Here is a 15040-nt window from a genome sequence, read left to right on the forward strand (position 1 = left end):
TCAATTCATCATTATTTGATATTATACTGTATATTGATATTAGTAAACTAGACAGCCAGCTCGGTGGTCTTTGGTGCCTGTTCAGTTTTCTAGGGCAAGGCCTATAATTCCTACCTTAAGAGCTGGAATCTGGAAACTATCATCACCTAAATTAGGCCCCTGTCTGAGCTTTCTCTCCCTTTGTGGGGATGCTAAGGCCAGAAATGTCTGTTATGATGAATGGTGACTCTCTGGGAGTTCACTACCACCAGGGCAGAGCTGGCCTCAGTATTAAGCCAACTCAGATTGCGTAGCCAGAATGTGTATGGTGGAATGTACATGATTGCTTCAAGCTGGGTAAGTGGTATATTATTTTAGTAATATTATGTTTCAATTTGGATGTATCTTTTTATTATTTTTATGTTATTTTTAAGTTGCTCTGGTCTAAGCCCATAATAAACTAAACAAGTTTCTGCCATTGCACAAAGTCTTTGGGACTTACTCAAGACTGGTACTGTAGCTGTTCAGTTTGCAAGCTGAGTGTTAATTGGAAGATTATGCTGGCTAAAGCAGTCCTTCCCAAGCTGGTGTCCTTTCATATGCATGGGCCTACAACTCTCACAATTCCCAGCACTTATGGGATAGATAGTCCAGGAGATCTGGAGGGCAGCGGGTTGGGAGCAGGTTGGGAGAGGTTGAACTAAAACTTTAAATTGATGAATTGGAAGAGAGTGGTTTTAACTGGGGCATTTTAGGCAAAAAAAAAAAAAATTATGATTAATATTATGATTCTGGTATGTTGCTGTAATTAAGAACATATAGTTAGTCTATTTCTTTCTGTTTCATCCTCTCACATTCATAAATATTTCCTTGCTGGTTATCCAACCCAGTCATCAAGAACTTTATAAGTCAGTGTCATGATATGGAACTCAATGAATCAAACTTAATTACTGAAAGATAATAGAAGATAGAAGCAGCTATAGATGCTATAAATACACATGACTCCTTGTTCCTCTTGGTTTCAAAAGGCTGAAGATGATACAAGAGAGACAACAGTTCCCTATAAACTTTCCCCCATTTTAAGAAATTCTGTTTTAGTACTTTACTCTGTCAGCTGCCTTAGCAAGAAGATGATCTTTAAAAACTCAAGGAATTTGTTAAATAGATGTCATTTTCTTTAAATGAAGTGGAGGAAAATAAAGCTTTATTAGAGCTTGTGCATTAAACCAAAGAAAGTTCAAACTGTAGATGGAAAAGAACTGAGCAGGAGCCTAGCAATAAGAGGAGCTTCACAAAGAAGGAAAAGCTGGTAAGTCCACCGTGTGGGCTTCATTCCCAGAGACATGAACTCGTTCACGGGACGAGATCACTTTTCCATCTTTTATCTCCTCAATAATTGTGCGGATCTGACGGGTGGTTATGGATCCTGCAGGGAGACAGAGGAGGAATCAAAACTTAATTGCAAAAAGGAAAACAGAAAAGTGGAACAGAATCCACCATCTGCTACTCTCTTCTCCAGCACCCAACTAAACAGGATTTTCAGAAAAAAGGTAGCAAGACTAATATTTCACCCAAGCACTTTCTTTTTCAGAGCAATTCTGTATGAATGTTTTATCACTTGGAAAGAAAAGACAATGCTCTGCATTGATTCAGAGCTCAGTGTTGAGAGGAACTGGCTTTTAAAACATCAGGTGTTGATTGCAGGAATACAGCTTTGCCTACAGAGAATGGAGCTGGTTTCTAAGGCCTTTATGCTGTTATTCAATAGCTAGATAACTTTTGGGTACCTTTTGCACACCTGGAACTAAGGATGAGTAGCCCAGCATAATCTATTTGCTCCCTGGGGGTGGGAAGGAGGCTCCCTCTATCTATTTGCTTTACGCAGCAGACTTCCAGTCTAGCAGTACTTTTGCCAGACTGTTTAGTTAAAAAAATAATAATAAACAGGTTAAAGCAAAGGAGGATGAGCTTGCTAGAATTAGCTTGTTGGATCCAGTGAGAACACCACCCCAAATTCACTCCCAGCAATGACTGTGGCAGAATGTTTTAATATCTGCAACAGGGATCCATCTTATCGGACTTTTTCTAATTTTTCTAATATGGCTTTCCCCCCCCTTTCTTTCTATTTTTCACTTAACCCTCTCTATTTTTCTCAGGCAAAGCAATCCTGTTGCTTTTTGTAGAATACTCCAATGACAGGTCTTCTCAGTTTCTCAACACATCTCTGGCATCAGCCCAACTGACATGAAAATGTGTGTGTGTGTGTGTGTGTGTATATATATATATATATATATATATATATATATATATATATATATATGGAATATTTGTGTCTTCCTTTTAAAAATGTCTTCCTCTGTGTGTGTGTGTGTGTATCCTCACTGAGTCTTCCTTTTAAAAATGTCTTCCTGTTCCAAGCCATGGAGAGAAGTTATTTACACTAGTTGCAAAGCTAAAGTTTAAGGAGGACCAGGTGGGCTTTGATCCTGTTGATCAACCATCAACTGTGCATCCAGTCTGGTCGTCTTCCTTTTTCTTCTACCACTGTCAGAGCTCTGATATGGGAGAGGTAAGGTCTGCAAATACATCTAGTCTGAGAGGGGGGATTCAAAGACAGATCTGCTCAAAGGGGCAAACCTGGAGAATCCAATGGCCCCTGGTGCATACTTTCAGAGGCCATACAACTGCGCCTTTAGAATTTTACTGAAAGAGAAAACAGTCGTAATAGGCATGGTTGTGAGCCAACTTATGTTGCAATCCCTTTTTAAAGGCCTATCATTGAAAGCCATTTGAAAGTCAATACTTTAATCAACTTGGAGATCTTCCCATATCCACTGCGATATCTTTCCCTCCTGTCCTCAAATCAGGTGAACAGCTTGTTGCTTGGAAAAAACTTGACTTGCCGTGACTTGGAAACAAAGCCAGCAAAATTGCCACCTCCCATGGGGGGGGGGGGGGGCAGCAGTTTCTCCAGCACCTGTTTGTAGAATGAGGAGCAGGAAGGGAATTCTGTTTGCTTGCAAGCATGGATCCTGCGCTAAAAGCCATCCATGGCTGCACAGAGCCAGCTAGAAAGCATGGAGCATGAAAGCCTGCAGCAATAATGGCAGCGCAGCTGGAGCTGCAGCAGACAGGCAGACCATCTCCTGCAGCCCCTCTGCTGCAGAGCAGAGGGGCCAGGATCCCCATGGTGTGAAACTGCAGAAGTTGCCAATAGGGATTTCTACCACAGCAAAAAAAAAAAAAAAATTGGCTGCAGGCAGGGGGGATCTGTTCTCTTAGACCAGTGTTTCTCAACCTTGACAACTTCAAGACGTGTGGACTTCAACTTCTAGAATTCCCCAGCCAGGGAATTATGGGAGTTGAAGTCCATACATCTTAAAGTTGACAGGGTCGAGCAACACTGAACCATGGCTGGATGGAAGTGGGCGGTCTTACCTGCCTTAGGCTCCTCTCCATGCAACACACAATATTGGCCTAAAGACTGGGAAGTGCTGGTTTCCCAGCAGATTGCTTTTTTCCAGACTCAGCCTGCCTTAGTGGTAGGCTGGCCCTGGGATAGAGACAATGTTGTAAGGACATGACTTTCACAAACGGCAAGCAACCCGGTTTGGAGCTGGAGCAGGAAGGAGGTATGGGGAGGTTTGGGTCCAAGAACTGAACCATCATCTTGTCTGTTTATTTTGCAGCTCTAGATGCTTCAAGAAGGGATCTTCTAAAACTAAAATAGATTCAGGCAAGAGACTGATTAAATAACAGAATTCCAATAGATCCTTACCCTCTCGGTTAGCTATGGCTGATGAGTACTGGGAAGAAATACTACATGAAAAGAAAAAAAATAAGATCCATTAGAGGAACATAAAAAATAGCAATGCAATAAAACAAATGTAGAAGTGATGGCTGGTGTGGGTCTTCCGGGCTGTGTGGCCGTGGTCTTGAAGTCTTGTTTCCTAACGTTTCGCCAGCACCTGTGACCGGCATCTTCAGAGTGCAGGAGCACAGACAGGAGCAGTATGCCGGCCGTGAAAGCCTTCGACAATACATCAAATGTAGAAGTGATTGCCAAAGTTGCTAGTCTTTAATAAGAAGGAAACAATGACACTTGAACCAAGTCTGATTTAATTCATAATAATTTTCTTTATAATAAAATTACAGGAAGTATTTCAGAGTCCTGAACTACATTGGTTATAATCATTACATTTTCAGCTGTGGCTGAAATTAGTAGACTAGTAAAGGCATAGGATGGGGAATAAGATCTTCTGTTCTAGCACCACCTTTGTCCTTAATTGTACTTGATTTACAGCCACTTGAACCACAATAGCCCAACTTACTGTATCAACAACATGCACTAACAAAAGTTTGAAATAATGGAATGGCAACAAAAATAATCTTAAATAATTATTGTCAGTCCCATTCAGGCACTAAAATATCTTTCAGGAACCCTAGGATATTTACTCTGGTGGATTTCTGACCTTCATCCAATTTTCCCTATTAGCCATTTTAAGTCCGAATGATAGAACTCTTTTGACCTACTAAGCTTCCTCTCCCTCCAGCAGACGACGGTAGGTGGCAATCTCCTGTTCCAGACGTGTCTTGACATCAAGGAGTATTTTATACTCATGGTTCTGGCGCTCCATATCACATCTCAAGATGGCCAACTCCTCTTCCACATTGATAATCAGAGCCTGGATCTGGGCAAGCTGAATACCATAGCGAGATTCTATGTCTGCTAAAGTCCCTTCCAGTGCTGCTTTCTGGGAAAAGGGGAGGAATCAGAGTCAGTGTTAAAAAAGGATATAAACTCCATCTTTTGATGAACAAGCCATAGCAGCCTGGCTAAGCAACACAAAACACTAGGTCATAAACTATGATTTATTGACCTCAGTGGTTGGGTACAGATATTGCAGTAAACCAAAAGCAGACCAACCTCATTATGGGTTAGCAAAATAATGGTGTGACAGAGACTCCAAAACTGTATGCAACCCCCCCCCCCCCCACTATTGTATACAGCTGCCAGAGCCACTAGGTTTTCATCATCATTACAAGAGAATGAGAACATTCTTCACATTATCTGTATTTTCTTGATCTGTTTTAATTTAACTTTTTTAAAATTAAAATGGCATTATTTCTGTCCTACCCTTACCTGCTTCTTTGTCATAGCCTTGTCTCCTTTGGGAGTTTGACTCCCAGCATGTCACTCAAAGGCCAAGTATACCCTCAGCCTAAAACAGTTGCCCACCTCTAGCTTAGCACAATGTGTCAGCCCAGTGTAAGACCCTACCAAGATTTCCTGCTGCATTACCTAAGAGAACATGAATCATGGAAGGAAAGGTGTCCTCCCCACCCAAGAAGTTTGTCTGCCCTTGATAGCTTATTCACAGCGGTCCTCAGGGGACTCTTTGAAAACAATTTATCTATAGAAACTAAGAGGCTCTTGCATGTATGTTGATGTCATTGTCAAAAATGTATCTTTCTTACATGTACAATAGTTACAAATAAGGGTTAGGCAGAAAAAACTGCCACATTTTTCCCACCCATTGTCATTCAGTTTGATAAGAAAGAATTGACTTTTGAAGCTCAATTCAAAAGAGAAGAGAATGTGGATGACGTTTTCTTGAGAGGAGTTTGACATTCTGGTAGCTATTTAGCTATGAAGTGGCAAAGAGCATGTGAGAATGTCCCAGCATTCATACCCTGGTCAACTTTCCATGGTCTGCAGCTGTAGAGGAAAGAGGGAATGCCCTTGGAGAACAGGAAGAAGAGCCGCTACCAAGGCAATGGCCAGATAAGCAGGGCTTGAGCCCATTCCAAGAAGCTAATTTGAGAAAATATCTCAGACAGGCCCCTCTCTAGTTCACACAAAGATAAGGTGAGGGAGGGGGAAGCACATTCAGACTTGCAAGATTCTGTTACTAGCGTGTGGAAGAGCAGGCTGTGGAGAAAGAATTGCAGGCACCTGTGCGGCCTCCCTCCCCTCCTACCTGAGCCTTCTCCCCTGCATCAGCACGGCAGAGGGGCCAATAAAGCTGTAATCTTGGAACAGGTGGGAGAGGAGAACAGAGGAGACATGCGTGGTTTTGAAGCAGCAGCAGCCACCACATGAAAGCAGGTGCTGAAGGTCCAAACGAGAGGAAAGGACGTATAGCAACCAAGCAAGACAAAGCACGATGAAAAAAAAGATGCAAGAGGTCTACAAGCTGAGGAGGAGAAGGAGAAGAAGGAGGAGGAGGAGGAGGAGGAGGAGGAGGAGGAGGAGGAGGAGGAGGAGGAGAAATCCCAGAGGGAGAGAGAGAGACTTGGATCTGTAAGAGCACGACACTGTTGCATACTACTAATAGTAGTAGTAAAGGAGCAACAGAAACAATATACTAGTAACAGTAGTGGTGGACTATAGCTTAGTAGTAGAAGTAATAGTATAGTGTATAGTAATAGCAACAGTAGAACATAGTGCAGAGAAAATTGTTTAGTAAATAGCTAAGATAATAGTTATAGAAAGAACTCACACACATATGTTGGTATATATCATTTCTATATCTTGGATAGTGTTGTAAATAAAAAACCTCCCTAACCCTTATAGGGAGACATAACAACCCAGGTATCTAGGGTCCACTGCTTTTTGGTCCTTTTGAGTCTGTGTAAATCAAAACTGGGTACTGTTTGGAAAAAAAGAAGAAGAAGAACCCATGACACATAGCTGTTACAATAAAAGTAGTTCTGATCTACATGGCATTAGTTTCTTAGTCTGATCTACCTTATAGGGCTGGCCGCAGCTTCCCTGGATTCCCACACTAGGACTGCATCCTTAGGGAATATGTCATAAAGGAATTCCTCCCCTGAGGCTTGTTTAGATTGGGAAGCCAGGAAGGCTTTGGAGTAACAAAAAGATGTGTAACAGAGAGCAGCAACTTTAGGGTATAACCCTGTATCACCTTCAGCAATAAAATCAGCTGAATGCTCAACAGGGTGCTAATGCAGTAGAAAAAAAGCAGTTTCATTCACAAGAGAAAAGGCAGCTTTCAGCACTGGAATACGGAGCACCTCTGGGAAGAAAGAAGGGTGTTTCTGTGCTCTCCGTAAACCAGAAATCTATGTTCTACAACAGTCTTCTTATTTAGCAGATAGAGAGGGCAAAACAAAGGCAGTCCAATTCCTATACCGTGCTAAGCTGGGCCTGCAGGTTTATCTCCAAGCCTTGGAGGGTGCGTCGCAGTTCGATGACTTCAGATTTGCCACTCTGCAGTTGCTCTGTATTGATGGCAACTTCGCGATTCAGCTCTTCGGTCTGTTAGGAAAGGGATACTGAAATGTCATGGTGCATGTATCAAAAGAGTCAACCTGCTTTCCAGAAAGTATGTTCATCCCAAGGAAGTCCCTACCTTGGTGAAGAACCACTGCTCAGCATCTCTGCGGTTCTTCTCTGCCAGGTTCTCATACTGTTCACGCATCTCTGCTAGGATCTTCGTCAGGTCCACACCAGGAGCAGCATCCATTTCCACAGTGATTTCTCCACCCATCTGGCTTCGAAGAAGCCTCATTTCCTGTTAGAGAAATACAGAAGGAAAGTACTCCAGTTGTCCTGGATGATATCAGTTGGAAACATTGGTATCTATTCCTAAAAGTAGTCATATTGGTTACTTTACTTAGCATGGAGTGCCTCTAAATTTCAATCCAGCATGGTATTTATTTTTTTATTTAATTTATTTATTAATCCAATTTACTTGGGCACCCATCTATCCAAGAAACTCTGGGTGGCAAACAAGATAAAAACAAAGAAAATTTTACCTCAGTATTAGCAAGTAATGTTAGGGTTAGGGTTAGGGTTAGTTAATGGCCATCAAGCATGGACATGTTAGACATGCACAGCAGTTTGCAGTTTAGAAAAATTGGACAGAAGACCTGTATTTCTTCTCTCTCTCAAAAAAAGTAGAACCTGGGGTCATCTTATGAAGCTGGGTGGTAGGATATTTGGGACAGACTGAAAGAAATACTTCTCCATTTAACATACAGTTGAACTATGCATCCACTGAATTCATAGTGGGACTGCTTATTTAAATTTAGGATCTATATGCAATTCACACATGCAGGTTCAATATTTGATAACTTGCTTGTGAATGAGGTGATGCAGATAAAATACAATGAAGCACAGTCCACTTCAGTGGCATCAGAACACACACTTGGGTTGCTGCAATCAAGTAAACAAGAGTCAAGCACAGGCAAATCAAGTGTGTCATGTACATGTGTGAATCAGGCCTAAGCCTGTGGTTTGGCAAATGAGATCACAAATCCAAAGATGGTGTGCACTTGACTGTTCAACAGTTGTGGCCCAAACTTCTCATTGGGGCACTATCTGCTGTATGTTCTATTCATGAAATCTTTGCAACGGGTCCAAATACTTTGCTGGATTATCATAAAGTATAAACTAGTTGCAAGCTCACACTCCCCATTTTATTAATGTGTGTGCTATGTGATGGTGACAATGGGATTCCCTTACCTCTTCGTGATTCTTCTTCAAGTGAAGCAACTCCTCAGTGAGAAGTTCAAGATCCTTTTCTAGGTGAATTCTGGTTGAGGTTAGGTCATCTAGAACATTGCGCAAGCCATTGATGTCAGATTCAACATTCTTGCGCAATGCCTGTTCTGTCTCAAGCCTATAATCAGAAGGGATAAGTAAAAGGAAAAGTTGGGAAAGACAATATGTGTCACACTGTTCCCATCATGATGTGATGGCCTTGATGGCAAACCACCAAAGACTTACTTGATTTTGAAATCATCAGCAGTCAACTTTGCATTATCAATCTGTAAGAGGACACCGGCATTCTCAACTGTGGCAGAAAGAATCTGAAAAGAGCATAGAAATGGCTGATTAGAATAAAAATATTTTTCTCCCAGATAGCATTTCTGCAGGGATACCTTCACATTTGAAATATCTGTGCATGTAGAGTACCTGTCCCTCACCACAGAGTAGCTACAATCCTTCTCAGCTCTTTAGAGTGCTGAGTAGAGTAGAGTTTCTATTGTGGTTATAACCATCCAAAATCAACATCATAGGCTTAGTGTAAGTCTTATCAGCAAGCTAAGCTATTAGCTTTGGGTTCACTTGCTACTTCAGAGGCAACACCTTGAAAGCAATTCACAACATTTCTTCTGGAGCTGCAAGATTGATGCCACCCCATTTGTGAAAACCCCTCCTTTGTTCCACCTCCCTGGTCCCCAGAGTTGACTTTCCCTTTAGACGACAAGACACTGTGATGCCTGGAGCTGAATTAACAGAGCTAAATGTAGAGAAATCTTTAGCACTTGTCCAATATGATAATATTTTTTAATGGAACCCTACAAATTGCTAATCTACAGAAACTAATAACATGCCTTACCCAAATGCAAGACGCTTTTAGTTTTCTGCTGTAGCATAAATGCTGAATATCCAGGAGAAGGGTATGCAGTGGCAGGGAGAAGAAGCACTTGCCCAATTTTTCCTGCACCAAACTGCATTTCCCTGCAAGGCCACTGAACACTTTGCCAAGGTATTTTCAAGAAATGTTGCTAGAGGATTAAGGTGCCACATAGATTTTCTAGCTGAGTAACAAAGCATCTTAAAAGATTTCAAGTTTTAAAATTTAATGGATCATGCGAAAGCAATCAAAGTTAGCTTTCCATATCAGCAGATTGTTTCAGGGCATAAGTAACTCTCGTTTAGTTGCCTGTACTACAGTCTATAGTGGATAATCAAGACCCACACTCCCAAACTAAGATTTGTTCACTGTGAGATACCTATATTTACCCATAAATATTCTTTATCCCTCCCTTGATGCCTTGCCCACCTTCTTTCTTCTCTTCACTCCATCAGTCCCACTTTTAGTTGGACTTCAGACATAATTTTTTTTCTACCTTCCCCTATAATGAACAAAGTTTATTTTTTATGCTTTTCTAGGATTATGAAATTTCTGAAATATTTTTAAAAGTCTGAAATAAAACTTAACTACTGAATTAGCATATTGAGTAGGAATGAGGGAGAAAACTTCAATATATGTTTCAATGATATACACACAAACCAAATGTGTATGTAACCCAAAATGCACTGCTTTGTGAAAATCTACAGTACATATTTCTGGACTTTACAAGATAGTTTGCAAGTCCCCAAACTGTTCACAAAAATGGGTATATATCCAGAAAAAGCAGGCACAAATAAACTTACTGTATATAAGAGGAAGTGTGAACAATATTGCATTACATCCAAAACAATTTATTGGAAACGTATGCATGTTATGAACGAGAAAACAAACACAAAAATGTAAGCAGATTTTTTGCAGATTTCAAATAAATCATCTCAGAGTTGACTAGAAACAAACTGAATCAATAATACGTTAGGATAAGTGAAGACAGTTTTGCATTGCACAGATTTACAGAGACCAGAATAACACAACAGTGGGATAAACAGGCTATATCTTTTCTGCACGAAGACCACCTTTGTCCAAATCTATTGACTCATTCATAACACCTATTTGATGATATTACACTAGAAAGACTAGCCATTTAACATCTACAGTGGAAAGGAATGCTTTGTCCTGAATGAATCTGAATGGGAAGGAATAAAAATGGAGATTAATGAGAAAAGCATTGGCCCTCTCTCCTCATGTAGCAATTAATTTGCCTGTGGGCTTTCTACAATCAGAGGACTGACATGTTTTTCTTTATGGATCCCCTTGAAATGTCCTTGCCATACCTTGCTCCTCAGGTCCTCAATTGTCCTGAAATAGGGGCTGTAGTCACAGTCTGGACCAGGTTCCTGCTTCTGGTACCACTCCTTGATCTTGACCTCCAGGCTGGTATTGGCTTCCTCCAATGCCCGCACCTTGTCCAGGTAGGCAGCCAGGCGGTCATTGAGGTTCTGCATGGTTTCCTTCTCACCCCCGGCCAGAAGGATATCACTTCCACTTCTACCCATAAAGCCACCAGTAAATCCTCCTCCAAAGCTTCCACTAAAGCCCCCACCAAGGCCTCCCCCCAGGCCACCAGTAAAGCTGTTGCAGTAGTTAATGCCCCCATAGCCACCACCAAGGGTGTTTCCAATCCCGGAGACACAGTGAGTAGTGGCGCCAGAAATGCCACTAGCCCCACCATGACTGCTTGAGGCTCGGCAACCTCTACCAAGATGGACCAGCTTTTCCCCACTAAAACCTACAGGTCCCTTCACAGAGGAGGAGGACATGGTAGTGTAGTGCCTGATGATGGTAGACATCTTGCCAAGGAATGGAGCCACCTCAAGTTACTGCTCTGCTAAGTTCTAAAAAGGCTGAAAAAGTAAGAGCTGTCTCTCATTCCAGGCTGCTTTTATTCCCAACTTGGGGGCGTTATGTCAAAGGCCTTTTCTTTTTCTTGCATTCCCCAGAGCTTTCATCATCTCTGACATCAAAGCCAGCTTCTGCTTTTTTTCTCAGTGACCTATTCATCCATTTGTCTCTTTCCTGCAGATACACCTTGTCCTACAAAAGGTGGTTTTGTATTTCCCTTTCGGTTCCCAAGTGAACACTCAAGTATGTCTTAGAAACAGGACTAGCATTGCTCAAGGGTGCAGTTGAACATGGTGGAATTTTATATGTGAAATGCACCCCGAGAAAGACAATGAAAATGCAAAGTTTCGCAAAGGGGAAACCATCACATCAGAAAGGAGAGTCTACAGAAAGCCCTTTAGGCTCTTTGCTGTTACTGTACAAAATCTGGAATGTTGAGAGTTCTGAAGGCTGCTTTATAGATTGCAGACTTTACAAATTGCTCCTGTTCATGTACATTCAACGACAAACTCATATATGTAAGGGGTGCAATTGCCAGTTGATAGTGAGTCTTCTTTTCAAGGCAAGTAACCATGAAAAGTGAGGACAGGAGTCTTCTAAGGATCACAGCCTATATGTGGGAAGGGAAAATGGTTCTGTATAAATGGGTTATTGGTTTCCAATGCAAATTCTTACAATACAGGAAAATAATGGCATTCAAGTGTGCCTAAACAGGTTGCATGCTTCTTACCAATGAGTAATTACAGAATATGTTTAGATATTCCGATAACCAGAGCACATTCCAGAATCTGATCTCCAGATTTGCTAAAGTGGAGGTAAACTATTTCCTGGCCCAAACTTTTCAGGATATCTACAGATGTTACATTCATCCCTATTTAGAGAAGGGATTTATCCTTGTACTGGGAGTTGGACTAAATGATTTGCAAGTTGTCTTCTAACCCTTTCCTTCTATCATTCTATGAAGTGACTATTTCCAAATATACTTTTAACAATAGGGAAAGTGTAAGGAAAGACTGCAAACAATTAGATGTTTAAAATCCCTTTCTATGGGTAAAGTTTCAGATTTAAACACTTTCAGTTAATGAGGGGTAGAGACCCTGTGATCATCCAGATGTATGGAATATTGCTGATGGTTGGCTATGCTGGATAGAACTGGTGGGAGTGCAGTTCTGCATATTTGGAGAGCCATCTTTGACTCCCCATCTTTGACTTAAAACAGTGTTTCTCAACCTCGGCAACTTTAAGATGCGTGGACTTCAACTCCCAGAATTCCCTAGCCAGCAAGCTGGCTGGGGAATTCTGAGAGTTGAAGTCCACGCATCTTAAAGTTGCCGAGGTTGAGAAACACTGCTTTATAGAATAGAGGGTAGAGTGGAAACACAAGTTCCTCAGGCCTAGTGACATCTGTGAGATCCCATAATAGTAATGTGTGAGATCTCATAAGGTTTTTAAAGGAAAATATAATTTTTTAAAAAATGGGGGGAGCACTTGCAACTTTGCATAACATAGGATAACCGTGACAGTGTCCTGAAGAGGTTGTCAGTCCCTGATGGCCTGATCCTTAATTCATAAAAGAGCACAAATGAATAATGTAAATGGCTCTTGCATTAATGCTTGCTGGTGGAAAGTTGTACCTTTCCATTCAAATTATTTCCTGAAATAAAGGTGTTGCAGAGAAGTGCCTATGTCTGTGAAAGTTGTGCCTGATATGCACAAATGTGAAAGGGGGCGGGGTTGGAAAATGCAAAGCAGAGTTGATTCTTCAAGCTCATGACAGCTGTGCTAAGGGTTATTCATCATTACCACACTGAGTTTCTATCTCATCCAGATGTGTCACAGTTAAAAGGTGAGCCATGATGGTCTTATTTACCTCTTTCTGAATTTTGAAAACTTCCTTAGCAATAGCAGCATCTGGATTTTGTGGTGCTCCAACACAATGGGCAACTCAACTTTCACTGGAGAATTTGGCATCCCTAATTCTGAGTCTTTTCTTCCTAATTGTATCCAAGAACATTTGGGGACTGGATGGGAAAGAGAGGACGAACTCCGATCAAAAATGTTACAAATTTCTTTTAGCAAGAAGCACAGCACTCCACCAAAGCAGAATCTGCTGCAACATGGAATACAGCGTTGACCAAAGTCTATCCCTGACCTTTTATCTCCAGACAAAACCCTGCCCCCAAACACTCTTTCTTTCTGAAAGATGCCCACAAAAACATGTCAGAAAAGTGTACACAAGGATAGGAAGGTATATTTTGAAAATGAATTGCTGATGGTAAATTTACATTGAAATAACTCGCATCAGGAAATCTCCATATTAAAAATAATATCAAAGACATTTACGTTAAAATAAAGGAGGGGGAATTTATATTACAAACTACGTATATTGTGGAGGGTTTTGTAGAAAAGCTTCATATTATTAGGAAAATTGCATAAAAAAGGAACTTTTTACAGATTTTTCTTATCATCATCATCATCAAAGACATGTCAGAATATTGTCCCACTAACAGAGACAGTGAAATCTATTGGATTTTTACTGATTTGCACATAACTTCTTATGCTCATTTCCAGCATTTTTATCAAAGAAAGTATGTTTTTGAGCTTCTTCTTCTTCTGACCCGGGAAATGTAGAAACAATTTACACCGAAGAGTTTTCACTAAGTTTTCATTCGCTTTTTTCAACCTGACCCTTTCCAGGTATGTTGAATTACAACTCCCATCACCTCTCACCAATACACAACTGAAGGCCACAGCTTTAGTTGGCTGCCTTAGAGTATCAGACTAAGGCTAGAGATCTTTGGGTTCAAATCCCCTCGTTGATGAAGCTTCTATGTGTTTTTACATCATCCATTGTTTCTCAATATATCCAATGATGCCAGCATCACAAGAACCCAAGTGGGGTGGGGGAGAGAAAAACCAATGAATTCTATTAATTTCTTGCTTTGTAATTCTAGAGTGTGCTTCAGTAAGGCATGTTCACAAACAGTGCTCTGTTATCATATCCCTGACATATGAACCCTCATCAGAAGAAAAGGACTAGGAACAGATCTAGAAAACCAGGCATAACTGACTCTGAAGTATCAGGTCCTAGTACCAAAGGCAAGACAGAATCATGCCCACTGCTCTTTCAGTCTCAAGCCCTGATCTGGAGTCTTGACTGAAAGCATTGCTAGTACAGTATTATGTCAAATGCAAGAAGGCAGAGTGATGGAGAAGCACAGAACTGCCTGCTGAGGCACCTTGGATAGGACCATCTACTCTGGAGATTCTAGCTTCTCAGTAATGTGACTCCTGCAATCAGAGCTGACCAAAGCCAGCTAAGCTGAGAACATACAACATACAGAAGTCTACCTGAGAACAAACAAGTGTCAGAACAACATTGGTGACAGCTTAACCACCTTTAGTACTTTCATATCTTGACCAGAGGTGGCCAGCCCATATAAGTGAACCTAGCAATTACCTAGGGCACCAAGTTAAGTAGGGTGCCAAAGCCTGAAAGGAAAAAATAAATACATATTTGAAGAGAACAATGATTGCATGTTTTCACCTAGGGTGCCAGGTACTGGCAGCTGGTTTAGGGCTACCACTGGGGTTGCCTACAAGCTATATTTGCCATCCTGGCAAGCTCAGTACTTCCTTTGAACCAGAGAATACAACCAGACAACAGCTGTATCCAAGGGGCTTCAACTGCCAGAAAGAAACTTTACCATCTGAAACTTGCCCTGGAATCTCTCCTATTGATTTCAACTGTGAGCTCCTCTGCTTGTTGATTA

General features: G+C 41.2%; 1 protein-coding gene across 1 annotated transcript; it reads right to left on the bottom strand.

Moving 5' to 3' along the window:
• Positions 1 to 1268: 1268 nt before the first annotated feature.
• Positions 1269 to 11215, bottom strand: LOC103063330 (keratin, type I cytoskeletal 42-like). The gene is made up of 8 exons (XM_088143284.1): positions 10700 to 11215; positions 8735 to 8817; positions 8471 to 8627; positions 7356 to 7517; positions 7136 to 7261; positions 4513 to 4733; positions 3758 to 3798; positions 1269 to 1405 (listed from the first exon to the last, which is right to left on the bottom strand). Exons 1-8 carry the CDS (start codon positions 11213 to 11215, stop codon positions 1269 to 1271), a joined length of 1443 nt encoding a protein of 480 aa, XP_087999410.1.
• Positions 11216 to 15040: the final 3825 nt, after the last annotated feature.

This window comes from Python bivittatus, unplaced genomic scaffold (genome assembly GCF_059951505.1).
Source record: "Python bivittatus isolate LINGU-HERP-01145 unplaced genomic scaffold, Pbiv_v1 ctg000410_np1212, whole genome shotgun sequence".
Taxonomy (NCBI): domain Eukaryota; kingdom Metazoa; phylum Chordata; class Lepidosauria; order Squamata; family Pythonidae; genus Python; species Python bivittatus.